This window comes from Pinus tabuliformis, chromosome 7 (genome assembly GCF_031772625.1).
Source record: "Pinus tabuliformis cultivar Carrire ecotype Pingquan chromosome 7, CPIR1, whole genome shotgun sequence".
NCBI lineage: Eukaryota > Viridiplantae > Streptophyta > Pinopsida > Pinales > Pinaceae > Pinus > Pinus tabuliformis.
Window position 1 is genome coordinate 169,390,178 of NC_142293.1, and position 24,685 is coordinate 169,414,862.

General features: G+C 38.7%; 1 protein-coding gene across 2 annotated transcripts in view; it reads left to right on the forward strand.

Moving 5' to 3' along the window:
- The first annotated feature begins 1,164 nt into the window (after window positions 1-1,164).
- Window positions 1,165-24,685, forward strand: part of FY (Transducin/WD40 repeat-like superfamily protein) — a 218,185-nt gene continuing 194,664 nt past the window's right edge. Inside the window, exons 1-4 of one of the 2 annotated variants that reach the window (XM_089457892.1) lie at window positions 1,165-1,491; window positions 2,535-2,635; window positions 2,763-2,859; window positions 3,254-3,345. In XM_089457892.1, coding sequence (XP_089314018.1) covers window positions 2,606-2,635; window positions 2,763-2,859; window positions 3,254-3,345 — 219 coding nt within the window. In that variant the 5' untranslated portion in view covers window positions 1,165-1,491; window positions 2,535-2,605. The remainder of the gene's footprint in view (window positions 1,492-2,534; window positions 2,636-2,762; window positions 2,860-3,253; window positions 3,346-24,685) is intronic. The other variant, XM_089457893.1, reaches the window with a different exon arrangement.

The following is a 24,685-nucleotide window of genomic DNA, read 5'->3' on the forward strand; positions in this document are numbered from 1 at the left end:
CAACATGATACATAATAAATATGAGAGGCTTGAAGAATTTTGCTCACCATTGTCAACTTACCATGAAAAGGAAGATCCTTGTATTGCCAAACAAGAGCCTTACATTGCAATCCATCCAATCATCAATTCGACATAGCAATTGGGGAAAGGTCAACTCGAAAAAAGGAATGCCAATATATCTCACATTAACCCCTCGCTAGACAAACATCCAAGTATTTGGAATCCATGTAAGAAGACCATCAAGACCAACAAGCTAAAAGTTTGTCTTATGGTTACTCACAATAGCCCCTTAAGCCTCACAAAGTATTAAAAGGAAACCCTTAATAGTTGAAATTGATTCATGATCAGATAAGCGGGAGTCACCTTCAAAATAGTTGTTAACCATCTTCTATCCCTAATGTAGGAGATACATATGAGGCAACCTCGAGAAAGGGCTACTTCCTACGAATACCCAAGAGCATCTACTGTTAGGTCATAAAGATAAGGGGCTAATGCGCATCCTTGCCTGTTGGATTTGTGAAGATGGATGTGGGAAGACAAGATATTATTCATCGAAACAAAAGTAGAGGCCAAGTAAACAAAGTGTCAATCATGTCAACATATCGTTGTCAAAATTCAACACAGATCAACACATCAATGATAAATGTCTAGTCAATATGATCATAAGCTCAATCAAAATTGATTTTCAAAAAAGGAAATGTTGACCTAACTCCCTCGTCCACTCCATAGCTTCCAAAGTTAACCAGACAATATTTAAAATAAATTATCCCTAAACAAAACTTATTTTCTTTTGGCAAACAATTTTCCATTTTTCTTTACAAAAAAAACTCTAGTGATAAATAACATTTAACCACCCTCTTTAACCATACTTATAAAATTATAGCCATAACTTTAACTTCAAGAATACAAAATTATAGCCATAGCTTTAGGTTTAAGAATACAAGAGGTCTCTAAATCACTTTAATAAAGTAATATGAAATGCTGGAAAATAAAAACGCATTCTTTCACCACTTATCATATTAGACATTATCCATAACAACCCATGATTTTGCCTCCAAAGGTTTCTATACACTCCTATTTAAATATTTATTATTTAAAAAATAAAATCCCAAAAATAAAGGCTCATTGCTTTCCCTGCTTTCCATAATAGAGGTCGTCTATAAATGCGTATGACTTTGCCTCCAAGAGTTTGAATACACTCATCTTGAAAAAAAATAAAAGCCCAAAATCAAACAACTAAGTCTCAGCTTTAGAATTTTGAAGTTTTAGTTAAAAAGGATATAGACATTCTCTGTTTAGAGGCCTGCAGGATATGATGACATCCATGGTATGAATTGGTTACATGCATTTGGGTTATTGAAAGCGTCACACTGTTAGTTGAATTTCATCAACGAGGGAAGCGAGAAATTTGGACGGGACAGAAAAGAGTTCGTTACATTCATTACCTGTGAATACGAGTTCGTTACATTCATTAACTGTGAAAATCATCAGGTACGTCATCGACGCTCTGGATTGTTTGTTCAAAAGGAAAAAGGAAAAAAAAAGGGAGGAAAAATTGGTTTAGATTTATTTTGATACATCTTTTGACATATAGATGGTTCAGTTTGAAAAACCTTCATTTTCTACAGGAAACTGGTCTTTCGCGCTCCTTTCTGTCTTGCTGTACTTTGTAATTTAGGGTTCGTACTCTATATTATAAACGAAAAATGTGTTCTCTTCGAAACCGAGAACGCGACTGCCATTGAAGCTTCATTTCTCAATGCTATGGAAAACTAATGCATATGTAAATGCCATATGAATTTACTAAATATGGAAATACGAATGCTGTGTTTGTCAATATCAGGGTTTTTTTTAATTAACGCGTCAAATAAAATAATTGTAAAATAGACGTTTTCTAGAAGTATAATGGAAATCTCATTAACTACATGCAGTCCATAGCAGCCTACAGGGTTTCTCAGGTTTTAATTCTAGAAACCCTATTATATATGCTGATGGTTCAACTTAGGGTTCTCATTCCAGGGTTTTAGAAGGTTGAATTGTCTTGCTCTTTGTAAAACGACCTTTAAAAATGCGTGGACCGTATAAACGTTTTTTTCGTTTTCATTGTCGTGTTTTATTTGGAGAATGTTTAGAGCAACTATCTGCCTCTCTTTCCATATTTTCCTTGTTTCCCTTAACTCGTAATTGCAGTCCATAGCAATTTTGTTTTATACATGGGATTTCACTCTTTATTTATATTTCTGTCCATTTTGCTACTTCCAACATAAGCTCGATCAGCAAGCTAGGTCAGAGATGCTTTATGTAGGCCCTTTATTTTGTATAGTTGTCATTATTCAAGTGCCATTGACCTTGTTGGGTGGCTCGAGGACACATATATTTTATTTTTCATGTATAATTATAACTTGGGTGCCATTACTCATTGACCAGATAGAGGAACCATTCGAGCTTCATAGACCCTTGTTTTTTTTTGTTTTGTTTTTTATTTGTTGTGTGGTGGATGTTTCATTAAATCAGTTATCGTTTCTTGTGGCCAGGGACAAACGGTTACTACATTTTGTGTTGTTCCTCACACGTATAACCCCTGCATTGGTGAGGTTTATGGGTCATGAACTCTTCATGGGGTTCTTCAAGGATGGTAAAAGTTGCTATTTTAATTCTTCATTGATGCAATTTTATGTCAATTGCCTTGTAAGATGAAGCTGCATTAGAGATATTGCCAAATTCAAAAGTCATGATTCTATTTCTTTTTGTATGGAAAACAGCAGCAGCCACCGCAGCACCAGAGTGCTGATTATCACAGGGGACTCTCAACGCGGCAGCCTTCCATGGCATCCAGTAATTTGTCAGGAGATTATGGCAGTGAGTATCAGACATGAGACTATTCTATAACATATCGACCTTGGATTGCAAATGTTAGACATTATATTATATTTTAAGTTTTACCAGAGATGCAAAGTCTCAGATGTTAGATGGTTTTATGAATTTCAAATGTTTTTAATAATAAAGTTATTTAGACACGTAGTGCAATAGTGTTCATGCCTGTGTAGTGACTAATATGTGAAAGCTAGCTGGTTTTTCATATTCTTCCTTCCTATAAGCCAGATAAATATAGATCTCGTTTTTTTCTGAATCAGACAATTTTAAATATGGGGACTGTTTTATTTTTTTTCACAATGTGTTATGAAACTCTGAAGACATGTTTTTTGAAAACTCACGCATACTCCCATAAAAAAATATTGCACATTTTTGGCAGCACATGGTGATGGGCTTGCTGCTAAAAGGGCTAGAAAGGTTGTACATCGTCGGACAGTTGATTATACGAGTACGGTTGCTCGTTACATACAGGTTTGCACTTACCTTTCATAAATATTACCTTATCATGAAATTTGGGAGCATGTTTTCGAAGATATGTTGTTATCCTTAATCTTTGATTTTCAGCTCTATAACCCTCGTTGTTGTTTTTATATATTCGTTATGATCATAGATTGGCTGATTCCGGATATGTTTCCCAAATTCTTTCTGTTGGCATTAATCAGGCAGACACTCCTAATGACATTGCTTATTTTTTAACTTGGTCTAGCACATTGCTTATTTCTTAACTTGGTCTAGCATCTCTTTCTGCAGATTTAAAGGATTTCCAGTTTTTAGTAGGTACAAAGATATTGTAATCTTCAATATTTACTGATTAGTGGAATCTATTGTGATCTTCAATATTACTGGTTAGTCGCTGTGAAAGTTAAGTTGTTCAATGCCTACCCAATGCCTGCATGAAATTCGTTTGCATCTGAATTGGAACATCCCGGTCAGCTACTAGGTACTTTTTTATCTTACAAGAGGTCAAACATCCAGATCTAGTGGAAATATTGTGGATCTAATCTGTGAATGTATCTTATAATGCAAGCAACACTTACTTTTAGTAGATGGTTTTAGAGATATATTCACAGCCTTCATCACTAGATATCCCCATGTCCTTGATTATTGTTGCAAGTATGTTGGTGAATTTCTTCTCTTTGGCTACTGAATTTTTCTGGAGCACATGGAATGTTCTGTTACTTGGAATAAGGGATGCCTTCATTTAATACTTCTATATGTCTTTATTCTGATGAGAAATCTTGGGTACGTGACTGTTTGATCATGTTACGTAAGTACTTGATAATCTCTGGTTTGAACACGTTTGAATTTGATTGAATAACATAGCATTTCCTGTGAAATGCTTTAGTACTTATTGCTAATCATACTTAAGCTGGGGCCTGAATTGTAAGAATAATCTTCTCTTCATTATTCTGTTTTTTGTGCAGGTTTCTCTCCTGCATATGAAGGTTTTTTTTCTTTTTTTCTTCTTCTTAATTTACTTGTATATATAGAGAAGCCAAATGCTATGTTCTTCTTACCTACACTGTTTTAGGTCTGAATCAAAAGGAATTTGCAATGGTGTTTCCAGTGAAAAAACTGTTGACCACTTCTATGCGTTGCGTTTGGTATAGCTGTTCACATATAGACAGGGCTTTATACATGGTAATGTACAGATTTCTGATTACTATGACAAAATAGCTAGTTCGATTCTCTATCACTTGCCATGCAATTATGGTTATGGATTACAAAATAATTCATAGCTAGCCGGCTTGAAGATCGTCTAACTGCCCCTTCTTGGCCAAATTAAAACAGATCTGTAAGTTTTCACTGATCTCATATTTTTCTTTTTTAATCTGTTCAGTGAAGGATCTGTCTCTTCCCACTTTGCAGAGATTATAAATCTGATGACAAGGGAGAGTTTTCATTTTCCAAGACTTTCACCTGAAGACTTAGGTTTCTGATTTGTTCTCTCTTCAACTGAATCTTTGAATTCCATTGCTTATTTGATTTATATTTCATTTGTAAAGCAGTGATTTCTTCCACCTTGTGGTAATTGCTTTGTACCTGTGATGCATATACATAAGTTCCTTATCACAAGCAGATGGTATGAAAAACCATCACAATTATTGAAACTCATCATGCCTACACGATGAAGTTACAACGCACAACAAGATCATGTGGCAGCCAATATCAGTCCCGAGGAAGACATACCATTCTTATTATTAATAGATGGTCCTCCTTGCCCCTTGATCTATGACTTTGGCTCAATAGCATTAACTTTATTGCCATTTCCCCTACTACATCTTGCCCTCAGAAATAGCCAAGATAGTTGTAGAAAATTTGTCATTGAAGGATATGCTGAGCATTTTGCAACTAGTTCTAATACTTTTTATCATGAATAATTATCCTTACACATTTTAATATATTTGCTTTATATCATATATAATTTATTAATTAATATATTTTAAAATTGTAATATGTATAGTTAATATATAATAGTAAACATAATGTTACCTTACACCTATTGTAATGAGTGCTGTTCATGAGCAGTGACATTTAAAAAACAAACGTGTCATCATAGTGGGGAGAAGGAATACTGGCCATTGCGGGAAGAACGAATACTAGCTGACACAAATTGAGCACCATTGCAAAACCACAAACCGACCACCATTTGCTTCTCAACAATACCATTGCCATTGAGATGGAAAGCACTGCACAAGTTTTTTAGTGAGTCCGGTTGTTGGAATTTATTCTTGGTTTGGGTATGCATTATATTCTTTGCACGAGTAGTTCGAGGTGCCGTTATGTTGTGCTGGGTGTAGTGGGGGGTGACAGGGGAGTTTGTGGGGGGGGTGGTGGTAAAATCTTTTTGGGCAGACCCAAGGATGGGTGGTGAACCCACCCATGGTTTTGTGCATGGTCTTATGCATGATCGTTTTGTCCAGGGTATTTTGTAGATCCAGTCAAGGGAACTACGATTATGTTCTAATCGAGGGTTAATGGATTGGGGGTTTATGAATGCTTCGACATGTATATAATGCATTGAAACATTGAAAGGAATATAATGAAAAATCAATATGTTTTTCTTGATCTTCGTTTTTGGGAAGTAGAGACAGTACAAAAGCAGTAATACCTCCCCCAATTATGCTTTCTCCTGCTTCTTTATCAGCTCTAGTTCCACCAATATATTTTGTTCCCAAAAGAAACCAAAAGAAACCTCTGTCCCATAAATCTAATGATTGCCAATTCTGTGTATCGAGTCCATCTTCCAGTTTCCAACTAGAAGATCAAAAGCAAGAAACAGTCTTGCCTGATATTAAAAGCTTTATTCTTCCCAGAGCTCAACATGATCTGACAACAAAGATTAATGAAATATATTTAGAGCCTACAAACTCTAGAAGAACTTTCAAGAATGGTACTCTAAAGTTAGATTTCCAATGGATACAGATGAAAAACATGTCAGATGCAGATCAGAGTGAAACAGAGAAAATGCATAATTATACAAACTATCAGATTGTTTGTATGCTGCAAAACATAGATGACATAGCCAAAGATGTGCTAGAAATTAAAGAACATATAAAGAGAATGCATCGTGGTTATAATGAGTGTTTGGGAATACAGAATGAGCATACACAAAAATTAAATGATATCAATTCCAACATGGGAATTATTTCCAGGTCCCTTGAACATTTAAGAGATGCATTACCACAACCTACTTCTCCACCTCATTATAGAGAAGTAGATCTTTCAAGTTCAAAATTAAAGTTTTCCTCCAGTTCAGATGAACCAAAAGATGGTCTTAGAAGTATTTTGTTCAAAAGCATTGATAACATAGATACTGCTAAGATTGAGAAAGTACAAAAAGGAATAATGTTAGCCAGAGAAAAAACAGATTTGATGAGAGATAGGCTAACCACTTTTCCTACTGTTGAAAGCTTGAGATTACCAAAAGGTTATGTTAGTCTTAAAACCCTTGTAGAAAATGGCCAACCATCTGCTCCACAAATTTTGGCCATGTCTAGTGTTACCTCTCATACTACCAGAACTCCTGGGGAACCCACTCAAGGAGATACTAGTTCTAAAAGAGATAGAGGTGATACATTTACATTCTCACATAAAGGAATGAAAGGTGGCAACGATACTTTTGCACATGAAACATCTGCAGATAGTCCTTTTTCTAGATATAGAGACAATTTGGAAAGTGTCCTTGCCAAATTTGAAAATCCATCAGCCAAAGGATTTGGCAATACACTTTTGGTAAATATTGATTGCATGGAAAGTGAAGAAGTTATAACAGTTTTGCATAATGTCCATGCATGGGCACTATAGCGAAAAGCTGAAACTAAAGCATCATGGTCTGATATAGTCACACTAATTGTTTGGTCTTTTACTGGTATTTTAAAACAATGGTGGGATAAGTTGTCTGAAGAAGAAATGCACAATATCATTGAACATCCAACAGATCCCTTGAAAGCTATTTTTGATGCCTTAAAACATGAATTTGTGGGGGTAGTACCAGAAGATTCAGTACATCATGGTCAACTCTTTTTATCTCAAAGATTGTGTAACATAGATTATCTGCATGATTATTATTGTGTTATGCAAAAACTTATTTATCAAGCAGCAGATCCTCACAATGTTGCTTATTTGAGGTATTACATAGCTTCAATGCCAGGAAAAATTCCAGATTTGATTAATCAGTATATTGAGACCAACAAAGTAAAAATTGAGAATTCTTCATTTGCTGCAGTACATCAAATGATAGTTTCTATTCTGCAAAGAGAATGTGCATCAGAAAAAGCTAAAAAGAAGTTTAAGAAGCAGATGCATTTCAATACAAAGTTGTGTAATAATTTTGCAGAAACTTATGATTTTGGATGTAGTAGCAAATCTAAAAAGAAAGTGTCAAAAGTTTCATGCTCATGCAAGACAAATAAGTATACTCCTAAGAGAAAATATTATCCTTCTAAATTTTCCAAAAAGAAGAGGATAGTATTCAGAAAAAGAGCAAAGCCTTCTAAAAAGGTAACATGTTTTATATGTGGTAAAGAAGGCCATTATGCTAATACTTGCAAAGAGAAAAAGAATAAGAAATAGTTGAAGATCATGGATGTTTTTACTACAGTCCATAATCCAGAAGATTGGGATCTCATTTCCCACTCAGATGGCGAATATTTTGAAATTTCCAGTGATTCCTCTGCTTCAGATAATGATGATTTACCTAATATCAGAAGGATAAGTTTGGAATTTGATTCTTCTAACTCTGATGAAACTTTTATTGCTGATATTAAAATGTTTTATTTCAACAAAACAGACAATTTGCAGAATCAGATTGATGAGATCAAGACACAGCTAGCATAGCTTGAACTGTCCCTGTTAACAGCTAGAAGAAGATTGAAAGAAAAGCTGGAAAGTTTGAAAAAACAATTACCTTCCAAAAGAATAATTGATGATGATGATTTTCTCGAAAGAGAGTTTGATTCAATGTTTAAACCATTGCATATTACAGAAGCTTCTCAATGTACAGGTATGGATGAAATCAATACTCAAGAAGAAAATTAGCAATTTGGAATCATCTATTAAACTAACAAGATCAGAAATATTGCAATTATCAGCTAAACTTCAAAGTCTTATTTCTGATTATGATGCTAATTCCAAATTGACAAGAATTCTGATGAAGGATATTCCAGAAGAAATGCCCATGAAATCTAAGGAAGTAGATTTGGTAAATATCATGGGAATAGGAGATAAAGTGGTAATTCCTTTGAAAATAAAATTACCAAATTTAAAGGAATACACTTTAGATGCACAAATTGATTCTGGAGCTATGTGCAGTTGCTGCAAATTTGGTGGAATTCCTTCTTATTATTGGTAGCCTACTAAATTATCCTTCAGAGCTGTGAATAAAGAATTAATGGAGATTAACCATATATCTCCTGATTTTCCAGTTGATTTGAACCATGTACAAACATATGTTACTTTGTACGGTTTTGATATAGGATCAGATGTCCTATTGGGACAAGATTTTTTGAAGAGATTTCTTCCAGTCACCTCTGGCAAAGACTCAGTCACATTCACTATTGTTGAAGGACCGGTTATGTTTCCTGCAAAGAATGATTACCAGCTTAAAGTCAAGCATAGTGATGAAGACAATTTGCAGGATACCATGCAGGATCTTACCAAAATCCAAAAGATTGTCAAGAATGCAAAAATACATGGCCAAAAGACATTGCAAGAAATCTCAGATAAGCTGCACCAAGATTGCACAGCAAGCAGGCCAGACGCTTTCTGGACCAGGGAGAAATATTTTGTAGCATTACCTTATAAAGAAGGGTATGTTCCTAAACCACAGAAAGCAAGTGCTAATCATATGTCACCTACTGAACATGCTTTGTGCAAACAGGAGATCCAACAGTCGCTTGAACAAAACCTGATTGAGTCGTGCAAAAGCCCTTGGGCATGTCCGGCCTTTTATGTCAACAAACTTAGTGAGCAGAAATGTGGAAAGAAGAGGTTGGTAATTAACTACAAAGCTTTGAATGAGGCGCTAATGCCTATCAGGTATCCCCTTCCCAATAAAGAATTATTGCTTGCTAAAATTGCCAATGCCAATGTTTTCAGCGAATTTGATCTTAAAAGCGGTTTCTGGCAAATTGGTATCATTCCAGATGACAGATATAAAACAGCCTTCACAGTTCCACATGGCCAATACCAATGGACAGTAATGCCATTTGGTTTGAAGAATGCTCCTTCTGAGTTTCAAAAGCGGATGGAAGATATTTTTGGAGGGGTAGAGTATGTGATTGTATATATTGATGATCTTCTTGTATTTAGTAAGGATGTAAATACTCATAAGCTGCATTTAGAAAAATTCTATGAAATAGTGTACAAGCATGGTTTAGTTCTATCTGACTCAGAGGAAAAGTTCCAAATTGGAAAAGTCAGAATAGACTATTTAGGATTACATATTGAACAGGGTCACATAGAGCTTCAACCTCATATCCTTCTTCATCTTTTGAAATTTCTTGATATTTTCCTTGATGTAAAGATGCTTAAGAGATTTTTAGGTTGCTTGAATTACATCCGTCAGTTCTATGAAAAGCAATCTGAAGATACTAAGATTTTGCAGAAAAGGTTGAAGAAAGAAAAAGTTGAATGGTCTAATGAGATGACTATGGCAGTAAGGAACATAAAAAAGCAAAATTAGAGAGCTTCCCAAGTTAAGACTGCCTGACACTGATCTCCCGTTTATTCTTGAAACATATACATTTGATCATACATGGGCTGCAGTGTTATTACAGAAACATGGAAGGAAAGAACTTGTTTGTGCATATGCCTATGGTACTTTCGATGACACAGAAGCTAAGTATCCATCTTCCCGCAAAGAGATACTGGCTGTCAAAAGAGGAATTCAAAGATTCATATTCTTAAAAAGTGTCAGATTTTTAGTTAGAACTGATTTGAAACATATGAAAGGTATTTTGTCCAATAAGAAATTGTAAGAACAAGGAAATACCAGGGTTCTAAGATGGGCTCTCTGGCTAGAAGGTTTGGATTTCGATATTGTCTATAAATCAGGTGCAAACAATTATTTAGCAGACATGTTGACAAGAGAAGGAGCTCCAGATATCAAAGACATCAAGATGTTCAGACCCTTGTACAAAGGAGAAAGTTCTTCAAGTAAAAGTCCAGTCCAGTCTAGTGACTGTCAGTCCAGAAACTGTTCAGTATTAGTCTGTAGTCAGTGTAAATATGAATTCTGTTGGGATTGTTTTGTTTTAAGAGTCAAGTCATTACCTACAGAAGTATTACAAATTGTGTTGCAGAAATGGTTTGATTCAGAGTCATGCATGTTTGCATACAGTAGGGAATTACCTTATAGAGATAGGCCTTGGAGAGTCTTTTATGCATTATCCCGTGAACCTATTCCCATTTATTTTGGTTTTGTCCAAAGTACAGATTGGACCTGGCAAGATTATTTTACCATTCATCAAAGGGCTAGAATACATGGTTATGTCAGAGTCATTTTTTATGCTACACAGGTAGATAGTGCTGTAAATTGGTGGAGTCCTTGGTTTAAATTGTTTCTGTTCAAATATATGCCTAGAGTCACTTGGATGTGTGAAAGTGGTTTTCCAGACACGATCAACACACTTGTTTGGGAACTCCACATTGCTGCACAAAATGATTACACTGTAGAATTCGAATTCATTCATGAAGATACAGTTGTAGTCCAGAATGACAACAATCACCATGGACCAGAATTTAAATTGTTTATCAGTTTTCGAGGAGAAATTTTTGTGGATCCGAGGCACCGGCCTCCAAATGTTTTCTCATTCCCTTGCTGCTGTTGCTTCCGAGAAGAAGCACCGCCATGGTTAGATGATGCATTAGCACCAGAAATATTTGCTCCTAACATTGAGAAATTATTAGAAAGAGAACAAATAGATAGATATGAACAAGATCATGATGATTCTGATGAAGAATGGAATAACAGTCACTAATATATATGATCACATATACACTTTATGTAAATATTTAAGTTTTCGTGGGTTTTCTTTAAAATATCCACTTTGTAATAATTATAAGCCGATGTCCTAGATTCCGGCTGTCTTATCTGACTAATGTATATGATCACTCTTTTGATATCATATACACTTTATGTAAATATTTAAGTTTTCGTTGGTTTTCTTTAAAATATCCACTTTGTAATAATTATAAGCCTATGTCCTAGATTCCGGCCGTCTTGTCTATAGATCATATAATCTTGCTTTTTAGGTAGTGTCAGATTCGGTCCCCATATGGCTCTGCCTTTAAGGGACGAGATAACAGGTGGTAGTACCCACTTGCCCGAATCTTTTAAGTACGCATTACTGTTAGTCCTTCGGATATGATTTCCTGCGTGATATTCGCACTGAAAGTAGATTCTATCTGTTACAAGTTTCCGATAAAAGTTTTAACTGGTTAATTGGCTAGGATATTATAAATACTAGCATTGTAAGATGGAGGGGCATTCAGAGTTGAGAGTCATTTGTGTGTTGGAGTCCATTTGTGTGTTTGAGTCAAGTCTCCCTGTCGCTAATACTATTGCCATTGACATGGAAAGTGTTACACATATTTTTTTAGTGAGTTAGCAGCTCGTTAAAACATGAAAGGGAAAGGAATACACAGGGCAAAGTTCGCAAGCCGCTAGAACGAGAGAGGGAATTTATTCTTGGTTTTTTGTGAATGATTCAGATGTTGAGTAGGTCTAGAAAACATGGGAACAATACAGAGTAAAAGTGTTGTTTTCCTTTGAACCCTTACCGTACAAAAATGGTGACGAGTTACATTGCATGAACCTAAACAAACATGATTTTTTTCTTGAGGTTCGCCGAATTTGATTTGGATGGTTGAAAATCAGCAAACCCTGTAGGAGCGCAGACTCTGAGGAGATGGGAATGGGGAGAAATAAGGGTTTGAAAGCTTGAAAATAGTTGCCAAGTGGATTGAAGTTAGCATCCAAAATAAATTTGCAAGTTGGCTGTAAGCCAACAATAACTTTTTCTTACTTTGTATTTCGTGAAAGCCTTAGAAGCATTCCATTTCTTGTCCTACCACTTGTTAGCTAGATGTTGCACTCCCAACTCAATGAAGAGGGAATTTGGGATTTTCTCCTTAATTTTGTCTACAATCAAACTATCATTTTTATTAAATTTAAACTCTTCTTTGAGTTTTAGCTATTGAAATCAATCTATGGGGCAAGATTCAAAGTTATCCGAAATGGTCCAGACTCCCTTTCTAAAGAATCTTAATGCTAAAAGCCAAAGTGATTTGGCTAGGGGCTTCTCAACTTGCAAAAGAATAGGTGACTACCACAAAGAGTGCAACTATAGTGAAAGCTTTGTGTGAAAAAGCGGTTACTCGATTCCTATTGCAACACACTAATAATATTTCACCTACTTGTTAAATTACTTGAACAAGTTACTTGCAATTTTCTACGACAAATACTGAAATACATACACTGCAGCCTACACAAAATAAAATATTGCAGAAACTAAATACTGCACTGGAGAGAAATAAACACACACATCAACATAGTTGTTTTTGGACAAATGTCCTCGGAAAAGCCCAATGCGGGAAAACTGGTGCAGCAACTGAGGGTTTTATTATTATGCAATAATAATCTGAGTACAAATCGTTGGATGCCCAAACTGGCTATCCGATACAGAGAAAAATTGACAAGGAGATAATGAGAAAAATCTCACATTATCTGAAAATCCGAATATAATCCTGGCTCTGGATGGCTGGCCCCACGCTTGCTTTGCGCAGCCTCTGTGTCAACCTCTCTAGGGTCTGCGTCACCTCTTCCTCAGATCTCCTGCTGTCTGGAACTTCGTTCCTCTGGCCTTCCAGTCTCACACCCCGACTTCTGGCTCTGGAATTTGACTTCCCAACTAAATCTCATACTCCCTTTGAAGCTTTCCGCTGCCTTTGTGTGGCACTACGCTACCTCTTTGAACCTCTCTCTATCTTCTTTGCCTTGCACTCCCGGATTTGGAAAAACTCTTCTCCGGTCTACTATCCCTGCCCCTCTCTCACTGTTTCGACTTTACTGAATCACTTCCAGCAACTCATAACTGCTACTTAGGAAATCGATTCTCTAGCAAAATTGAACTGCGCAAGTGTGTTCTCCATGTGCCCATCGAACTCCTTATAATCTCTCATTGGAGCACCACCGACCAAGATTAAAACATAATCAAGGGCTAAGATTAACTGGGAGTTAATCCTAGTCTTTTTCTAGAAGATTCACACCCGATTTAATTAATACCCTTTAATTAACCAGATTTCTTAAGTTTAGACTTAGGGAGCCATTTAAAAAAGTTAATTATTTTAATTAAATCATCTCTAGGTGGAATTTTCCTAAACGATTTTTGGGTATTGGAGAATGCATGTGTCTTAGCCTCTTTGAAAAATCTTGAGGCAAGAGCACATCTGATGCTACAAAAATCGACACTCCCTCTTAGCGAGGAATGTGCTTTAGTGCTGCAACCTGCTGAAGCATCACTCTGTCTCTGCACCAGCTCCTGCTGTGCTGTTGATTTCTGGCTCTACTGCCCAACAACTACTGCGCAACTCTGATATGAGTTGCATCTGACCCTATTGAACTGCTGTCAACTACTGCATCTACACTGCAACCCTCTCTCCATTTGCTGCTGCTGCAATTGCAACATTTGCGACGGAAAATCATCCAAAATACTGAACCAACTCTGTTCAATATGATACATTTGTCGTCTGAGTTCTGACTGCTATTAGTCTCTGCGATGTCACTGAAGCATTTGCGCTGTTGCTGACTCTGTTTTGTGCTAATTACATTGCTGCCAACTCTGCTGCTTTGCGCTTCTCAGAATATTACTACTACTAGCTACTGCATCTGTCACTTTGGCACCTCATTGCACCAACTGGCACTGGTCCATCCTGCTAGTGCTAACTATGGGCTCCCGTAGCAAGGTCTTGATCCAAGAGGTGGACTCCTCAAGGATCTTGTCCATCCTGTAGCTCTTTGAGGCTACAACTCTAGATCACCCCACCTCACCCCTGGAGGCATCTCGACAACCATGTCAAACTCTTCCTCTAATCTTGAGGACACCCTGTCAATATCAACGGATGCAGCTTGCTGATCCTGCTTCTCCTCCTTGTCCCTCTTCTTGAGAGGACACTGAGTGTTGTAGTGGCCCATCTCACCACACCTAAAACACTTGATCTTTGAAACGTCCTTCTTCCTTTTGCGTTGCTCCTGCTGCCCCTTTGATGCAAGGGCCATGTCTTCCTCTTCTTTCACTGCTTTCACCCCACTGCTGCTACTGCCATTGATGGTGGCCTTCACCAAATCACGCCTCATCTCTTGCTGTTGTAGATCAACCCACACATGTTCCCAACTTGGCAGGTTTTCTTTGCCTAGGATGCCCTGGATGAAAAATTGCCAATCTTCAAAAATGCTATTCAACGTTAATCGTACAAACTCTATAGGCTGGCGCCCTGACCCTACTAAAGCTAGTTGATCACGGACTTCTTGAAGCCTCTTTAAGGAAGGGGTCTATATGCTCCTCTTTCTACATCTTCGTGCATCTCAAGTTTTCTTCTAAGTACATCTTCCGTTGCTCGAAAGATCCTTCGTATAACGTAGCTTAGGCTTCCCACATTTGTCGGGCAATATCCTTGTTGGCTATATGGGATACTACATGATCTCGAAACCTGTTGAGAATGATCCTCTTAGTCTTGGCCATCTCAGCCTTGTACTTCTTGAGCGGATCTGCATCAGTGGGCACAACTACCACACTATTGACATAAGCTTTGAGATCATGCTCATCTAGAAGGCAGGAGATCCTAGCCTTTAAGATCACATAGTTGGAGGCTCTGTCCAACAGATCTTGATCTCTCAACCCAACTGATGCCATCTCCCTAAAAATAAAATCGAATTGCTCCCTCTTCTCCTTCGCTCAATTGTTGCCCAACTATCGCACTCCCTTTTGGAGTGAGAAATTCCACACACAACTTTTGCTGTGCTGCTTGGAAAATTCAAACTTTTTGGCTAGAAGTTCTCTGAGCAAGAAATTCCCTCAGTATGTGCTCTTCTCTCCCACCGACACTATTTTGCCATTAATTACTGCAAAATAACTGCGTCCTAGTTGAATTTCTGCTTTGCAAAGAAAAACATGCTGCTCTTTCTGCCTCTAGAAAGCTTTGATCTGGAGATCAAATTTCTCTGTCGACTCACTTAGAAATCGACTTCTCCTCAAAACTTTGACCTCTTGGCCCAAGGACTGCACTACCTCAGCGGTTTCGAATTGCTGCCATTGCAGTAATTTCAAATTCCCTCTGCCTTTCTACAACTGAGCTCTTCTGTTCACAATCTGTGCTCTGAAACCATGTGAAAAATCGGTTACCCGATTCCTACTGCAGCAAATTGATAATATTTCACCTATTTGTTAAATTACTTGAACAAGTTACTTGCAATTTTCTATGGCAAATACTGACATACATGCGCTGCAGCCTACACAAAATAAAATACTGCGGAAATTAAATACTGTACTGGAGAGAAATAAACACACACATCTACACAGTTGTTTTTGGACAAATGTCCCAGGAAAAACCCAATGTGGCAAAACTGGTGCAACACCTGAGGGTTTTATTATTATGCAGTAGTAATTTGAGTACAAATCGTTGGATGCCCAAACTAGGTATCTGATACAGAGAAAAATTGACAAGGAGATAGTAAGAAAAATCTCACATTGTCTGAAAATCTGAATTTGATCTAGGCTCTGGATGGTTGGTCCCATGCTGGCTTTGTGTAGCCCCTGTCAACCTCTCTGGGGTCTGCGTCACCTCTTCCTTAGATCTCCTGCTCTCTGGAACTTTGCTCCTCTGGCTTTCTGGTCTCACAACCTCGACTTCTGGCTTTGGAATTTGATTTCCCAGCTGAATCTCAAACTCCCTCTGAAGCTCTATGCTGCCTCTGTGTGGCAATGCACTGCCTCCCTGAACCTGTCTCTTTCTTCTTTGCCTTGCACTAAGATTTGGAAAAACTCTCTTTCGATCTACTATCCTTGCCCCTCTCTCATTGCTTCGACTTTACTGAATCACTTCCGGCAATTCACAGTTGTTTCTTAGGAAATTGATTCTCTAGCAAAATCAAACTGCTCAAGTGTGTTCTCTAAGTGCCCATTGAACTCCTTATAATCTCTCGTTGGAGCACCAACGACCAAGATTAAAACATAATCAAGGGATAAGATTAACTTGGAGTTGATCCTCGTCTTCTTCTAGAAGATTCACACTTGATTTAATTAATACTCTTTAATTAACCAAATTTCCTAAGTTTAGACTTAGGGAACCATTTAAAAAAGTTAATTATTTTAATTAAATCATCTCTAGGTGGAATTTTCTCAAACGATTTTTGGGTATTGGAGAATGCATGTGTCTTAGCCTCTTTGCAAAATCTCGAGGCAAGAGCTCATCTGATGCTACAGAAATCAACACTTTGGTGTACTCATGAACAACTAAACTTCCTTCCATGCTTTCCAGATGCTCCATGCCTTAAAAGTGCCATTATATAGTTCAACTAAGGAGATCCAAGCCTAACCTTATTCTTCTTACAATAAGGAGATCCTTGGAGAATACAATTTGTCAGGAATTCTTTTTAGGATACCTTCTCTTGCAAGGCATAAATAATGGATACTTATTTCTTCCAAGTGTTATTTTTCAAGTGCTAGTTTCATATTTAATATCTCATGCAGTTATTTTACCCTCAAAATATTTTATCCGTTAAATGATTTTTTATGTAGTAAATAAAATTTGAAAACTACAAACAAAAATTCTTTAATTCAACAAATAACAATGGCAAATATTTTAGAAAATAACCCAAACAAGTCAATGAGGAACAACAATTATTATAACGCTCCATTCTTTATTCATTAATTTTTCTTAGAGAAATTACGGGCTCCCTTACCAAGGAAGATGGCCGTTTGAGGTTACGTAGAAATTACAACCAATGGCCCTTTGAGGTTACGTAGAAATTACAACCAATGGTAACTGGAAAATTGCGCCCCAAAAGTTTGTCTTGCACTTTGTTCCCTGTCTTTCACAAGTTCGACCATCTTGAAGCTGTTCAACCCTTCCACTAGTGCGACCTCTACTCTCTTAGCCTCCCCACACTTGCAACACCACTTCACAAACTCGGTTTTGACCCTCTTGGCTTCTGCAAGAACGCGGCACATCTTGACCTCACCCTCAAATGAATCTCAACCCTCCTCTTGCATGCTCCACCCACAAATTTGTGCTTACTCAAACTCATGCCTACACACTTTTCTGATTTCTTCAGCCTGTGAATCTCTCACTCACCAATTTTGCACCATGGCTTGTGTAAATTCTTCCTAAAATTGCTCTGAATTTCTCGTGTTGTATCTTCATTGTCTCCATTAGGATGCTTTTATAATTCTCCTTTGGCCAAATCCCCAATCTCCAAAGTGATTGAGGGCCTGGATTAAATTGTAGCTTTCTATCAATGATGGAGGTTTGATCTAAGTCACTTCAATAATTAATTATTTATCCTTAGAAAAACATTATCCCAAATTTATGGAGACCATATAAGTTGTTCTTCTCGAGCATGTTGAATTTTGTAGCCATGGTTGATTTTCATAATTAATATTTTAGCCCTCCAAATATATATAATGATAAATGCAAGACATGTTCTTCATGTCGACTTCAAAAAGAGGGAATTTTCAATTTTCAAATTTTGTATTTGCCTCCAAAATGTAAAATCGACCCTCCAAGAAGGATAGGTCTGCTTACACCCCTATAGAGACACCGCTTGGGTTCATTCTTTATATATATGCACCCATTTGACCTCATCTTGTTAAAATTCGCAACTAGGGCCAAACTGCATGTGGGTCATCTTATTTATGACAACTGATATTTTTCTTGGATCCCTCTCATTTAGAGGTGTAGGATTGATCTAAAGATCATCCGATTTTGATAAGTATTAATGGAGTTATGAATTTATTTGTGTTATAAGAAAGTTCGTCAAGGTTGGCCAACAACCAAATAAACCCCACATGTGCTTAACGTTTTAGTATAAAAGGAGATGACTTGATAGTCATTTCTACGCACACTTCTATCTTGATTTCTCTATCCACTTGTCTTGGGTTTTAGTGGAAGAGAAATCTAGGAGTGGAAGCCCTAGACGTTGGAGGAAAAGAGGCTGCCCTAGACCCAGATGGAAGGAAGCGCTAGATGCAGATGGAACGCAGCCCTAGACGCAGATGGAAGGCAGCCCTAGATGCAAATGGAAGGAAGCGCTAGACACAGATGGAAGGCAACCCTAGACGCAGACTAAAGGGTGCCCTAACGCAGACCTAAAGGCTGACCTAAATGTTGGTCTAATCCAGCCCTAAACGCTGATCTAATTCAACCCTAACGCAGTCAAGTTTATGGGCCACAGTGAGGGTTTGCTATAGGTGACAACGTGGTAAGCGCTGTTCCAAGCGCATAACGCTGGGCAGATTAGGCCGAGGAACAACTCTGTGGACATCAAAGTCTTAGCCGTTGTATAAAGGGTCAAAGGGATAGCGTGGAGGCTACCCTAGACATCATGAAGGGATGTATGGACAGTTGCTTCTCAAGGGAGGTAAGCCGCACTCTTTTCAAGTATTGTTGCCGAGTTTAGAGGTGGTTGTTAGGGTACTATTGATGCCCTAACTAGAGTTGCAGATTTACAACAACGCACCAACATTCAAGTATAAGTATGAGGATAATTTGATGATGAGAGTGTTGTTAGAAGAATCAGTGTAAGCATGTACAGCTTGGCAAGCATCGCTAGACAACTTGGCAAGCATAGCAAGCTGTGATGGGACAACAGTTGTGACATGGCAACAAAGGTACATGGTGCTGCAAACTCATTGGACAACACAATGATGAGACAACATGTTAGGACAACAACATGTTGGGACTACAGCATGTTAGGACAGCAGCATGTTGGGACAGCACAATGATTGGGAGAGCTATGAAATTGTGCAGCTGTGGCACAATAGGACAACAATAACAACAAGTACATGGTGGCTGTACATAGTGGTATGGTACATGGGACAACTAGTATTTAGTGCAACAAGTTCATGGTGCTGCAATAGTATGGTACATGGGACAACTATAACAACAAGGTGCAGCAAGCATAGTGTTGCAAGAACATTGGGACAATAGTATGGTACTTGGTGCAGCAAGTACACGAAGCAACAATGGTGCAGCAAGCACATGGGTGACAGCTTGGTGCAACAATGGCACAAGGTACAACAGTGCTAAACACTGGGACAACAGTGTAGCATAAGGTGCAACAGTATGATGTGTACAACATGGTCATAAGGTCCAACATTGTGATGATGTGTACAACATGGTCATAAGGTCCAGCATTGTGATCATGGGTATAACATGGTGCAGTGAGGTGCAACATGATGACCAGATGCAACACAATGATAGGTGAAGGAGTCACCTTGGAGAATCAGTTGAAGCAGCATGTCTTCAATTGATCTCATGTATCATCTTCTTAGAGATGATCTATGCTCTTATCTAGATAAGTCAAGGTGTAGACTTCAGTTGTAAATGTACTCTCTCTCTCTGCTGAACTATTGAAGAACATATAAGAAGAATTGGTCAAGGGTTTCCCCACATTGGGGTTTGTCCTTGGCTAGCGCCACATCTTGTGTCCTCATGTTTTGGCTTGTCTTCTACGATTTATGTCTATGTTCTATCTGCGGTTTACTTTAATGCTGATGTGATTGCTAATTTGGAAAAGATATTGAGTTAATTGTGAAAATTGAAATAAATTTCTCTAAGCATAGAACATACCTAAACTTAACATGGTATTAGAGCTGAGGTGAAGACAAAGCCCAAGCAAGAGTGAAAGAGCAATCACCGAAGACAGTTGGGAAAGGACAAAAGGATCAATGGATTCCTCATCCCTCTTCAAATTCACCAAGGGTGAAGTCGAAGCAGAGTATATTATAAGAATGGTGCAGTGGAAGCTTTTGATGGCCTACCTACAATGGGAAGTCCGGATCTCCGGGTGAAAGGAAAGGCAGATGCCTTGCTTACAATAAGTTCAACCATTATGCGAAGAGTGTCTGAATGGCAGGGACACATCTCTTGATGAAGATAACAATCATTCCAGGGACATCTTCAGTGATCAGAGGAATGACAGGTAATATAGGTCATCAAAGAAACCACTGACTCTTCAAAGAAAGCAAGGAACCCCAGGTATGAAGAATCAGATGTTGTTTTTCACAAGATAAAGAAGCGTTATCTTGTATTGGCCTTCTCCTTCAGATTTTGTGGGAATCTGGCTTATTGATTGTAGTGCTTCAAGGCACTTCATCGGATAGAAGGGTGATCTCTCTAATTTAGTAGAGATGGAAACAATCACGGGATTATACTTGGAACCAATGTCACCTATCCGGAAAGGGTGTAGGGAATGTTACCCCTCAATTGAATGAGGGTAACTCGATTCATTTACGAGAATGTCTTTACATGAAGAACCTGGTGTCCATTTCGGCAATGGAAGTCAAAGGTTTCAGGGTGGCATTCATCAATGGAAAGGTACGTGTTTGAAAATAGAAATTTCAAAGATGCTTTTTCTCATGGGTTCAGGGTTGGCAATTTGTATCAAGTTGCAGGATGGTCCATTAGGGATCATGTCAATTGACATATCTATAACACCAAAGGTCTACTTATGGGGCCTTACCCGATGTGAGTCAGATGGTGACAAGGATGCTTGAATTCAAGAAGAGCATGAAGGTACATGTCTGAGATGTACCGAAGGAAAATATTACAAGGGGACCATTCCCCTCATGTAGCAGGTCCATAGGTTTGGAACAACCCGAGGGGTTTGAGATTCATGATCAGGAATCTCATGTGTGCAGGGGGAAGAAAGCCCTCTATGGCTTGAAGCAAAACGCCCCAGGCTTAGTATGAGAGGATTGATAGTTGTTAGATGAAGCAGAGATTCACTAGGAGTGAAGCTGATCCAAACCATTGCTCGAAGGTTGTGGATGATAGGCCTCTCATACCGGCACCTTCTGAGGATGACCTATTTCTGACAGGTGCAGACCCTCTCATTTGCAGAAGTATGAGGGAGTTGGATTCCAGATGTGGAACGGTAAACTGCAAGCCTGTGACTACCTCGAGGATCTTAACTTTTAGAAGTTATATGGTAGTGATGTCGGACCAGATTTGGGAAATACCTTTGAGTTTCATAAACTCATTCACGTTGATGTTCTTGGTGAACTTCTGTCCGGACATATGATTTGCAATTAGTATGATGAACTCATATTTGGTTGAGCCTCATTGGATTGGTGCCAAGAATCTTCTGAGATGTCTTCGGGGCACAATCTCTCATGGTTTGAGATACAGTGCCGGAAATATGAAGCTGCATGATTGTTCGAATGCTGACTAGGCAGGCAGTGTGGAGGATCTCAAGAGCACTTTTGAGTGCTGATTCTCTTTGGGTTCTGCTCAATATCCTGGATGAGCAGGAAGCAGAAGATGGTTGCTTTGAGCACTACTGAGACTGAATACATAGCTACGAATATGACCTCGTGTGAAGCTGCTTGGTTGCGGGAGCTCTTCAGTGAGCTGTTTGTACACATGGTGGATACCATCATGATCTTCTGTGTCAACCAGGGGGGATTCGATTGTTGAGGAATCTCGTATTCTATAATTGCTCTAGCATATAGACATTAGATACTACCTTATCTGGGATATGGTACGTCGATGAGCGAGGAGGCTCCATTGCATTGAGACTGATGTACAGGTCGCAGACATTCTGTCTAAGCCCCGGGGAAAGGTCAAATTTGTGACTTTCCTGAACAACTTTGAGTTGTTGAGAGACTCTCTTATGAGGGTCTTGCATGTCGCATGCATTGATCTTTGGGAGCTCCGGGGGCTTGAGGTACTTATTGGAACAACACGCGACCATAGGGCAACTCACCCTCCCCTAATTGTGTGTTGTGTATAGGGTGAATGGGTCAGCCTTCCCCTGTGATACCTCGAGGGGACTTAGGGACAAGATGAATGGTTCTCCTATCGAGGCATCCTACCCATGCAGTTTGGGACTCATGGGAAGTACCTCTCATATGGCCAATGAGCAGGGCAATAGGGTTAGGGACAATAGTAGTACTATCGATGGACGCATCGTTGTATCTAACGTACTCCTTATGCTAGGATGACCTCCAGTGATCTGGGATCAGGTTGAGTGGTTTGAGACCTCTCTTGTGATATTGATCTGGGATCAATAAAATTGACTTTGGGTCAGTAAAGAATGGTATGCGACAATCTTGATCAATTCTTCTTCTTCATTGTTCAGTAGAGCAGAGCTCAGCAGAGCAGAGCAGTGCAAAGCACTGATGGCAAAGATAGTACAATCAGACATATGGATCAGTGGATGGAGTTCTCCTTAGTTAAGAGGGAGTGTTAAAATTGGCAACTAGGTCCAAACTCCATGTGGGTCATCTTATTTATGACAACTGATTTTTCTCTTGGATTCCTCTCATCGAGAGGTGTAGGATTGATCTAAAGATCATCCGATTCCGATAAGTATTCATGGAGTTAGGAATTTATTTTTGTTATAAGACAATTCGTCAAGGTCGGCGAGCAACCAAATAAACCCCACATATGCTCAACGTTTTAGTATAAAAGGAGATGACTTGATAGTAATTTCTACACACACTTCTATCTTGATTTCTCTCTCCACTTGTCTTGGGTTTTTGTGGAAGAGAAACTAGGAGTTGAAGCCCTAGACGTTGGAGGAAAAGAGGCAGCCCTAGACGCAGATGGAAGGCAACCCTAGACACAGACAAAATGGTGCCATAACGCAGACCTAAAGGTTGCCCTAAACGCTGGTCTAATCCAACACTAAACACTGGTTTAATTTAGCCCTAATGCAGTCAAGTTTATGGGCCACAGTGAGGGTTTGCTGTAGGTGACAATGTGGTAAGGGTTGTTCCAAGTGCATAATGCTGGGCAGATTAGGCCGAGGAACAACTATGTTGCGGCAACAGAGTCTTAGCCGTTGTCTAAAGGGTCAAAGGGACAGTGTGGAGGTTGCCCTAGACAACGTGAAGGGATGTATGGACAGTCTCTTCTAAAGGGAGGTAAGTGCACTCTTTTCAAGGATTGTTGCCAAGTTTAGAGGTGGTTGTTAGGGTACTATTGATGCCCTAACCAGAGTTGCAGAACTACAACAGTGCACCGACATTCAAGTATAAGTATGAGGATAATTTGATGATGAGAGTGTTGTTAGAAGAATCAGTGTAAGCATGCACAACTTGGCAAGCATGGCTGGACAACATGGCAAGCATAACAAGCTGTGATGGGACAACAGTTGTGACATGGTAGCAAAGGTACATGGTGTTGCAAACTCATTGGACAACACAATGATGGGCAGCAGCATGTTAGGACAATAGCATGTTGGGACAACACAATGATTAGGACAGCTATGACATTGTGCAGTTGTGGCACAATAGGACAACACCAACAACAAGTACATGGTCGCTGTACATAGTGGTATGGTACTTGGGACAACTAGTATTTAGTGCAGCAAGTTCATGGTGCTGCAATAGTATGGTACATGGGACACAACAACAACAAGGTGCAGCAAGCATAGTGCTGCAAGCACATTGGGACAACAGTATGGTACTTGGTGCAGCAAGTACACAAAGTAGCAATGGTGCAGCAAGCACATTGGGACAACAGTATGGTACTTGGTGCAACGAGTACACAAAGTAGCAATGGTGCAGCAAGCACATGGGTGACAACTTGGTGCAGCAGTGGCACAAGGTACAACAGTGATAAACACTGGGACAACAGTGCATCATAAGGTGCAGTAGTATGATGTGTACAACATGGTCAGAAGGTCCAACATTGTGATGATGTGTACAACATGGTCATAAGGTCCAACATTGCGATGATGGGTACAACATGGTGTAGTGAGGTGCAACATGATGGTCAGATGCAACACAATGATAGGTGAAGGAGTCACCTTGGAGAATCACTTGAAGCAGCATGTCTTCAACTGATCTCATGTATCATCTTCTTAGAGATGATCTATGCTCTTATCTAGATAAGTCAAAGTGTTGACTTCTGTTGTAAATGTACTATCTCTGTCTCTCTCTTTCTGCTGAACTATAGAAGAACATATAGGAAGAATTGATCAAGGGTTTCCCCACATTGGAGTTTGTCCCTGGCTAGCGCCACATCTTGTGTCCTCATGTCTTGGTTTGTCTTCTGCGATTTATGTTTATGTTCTATCTAT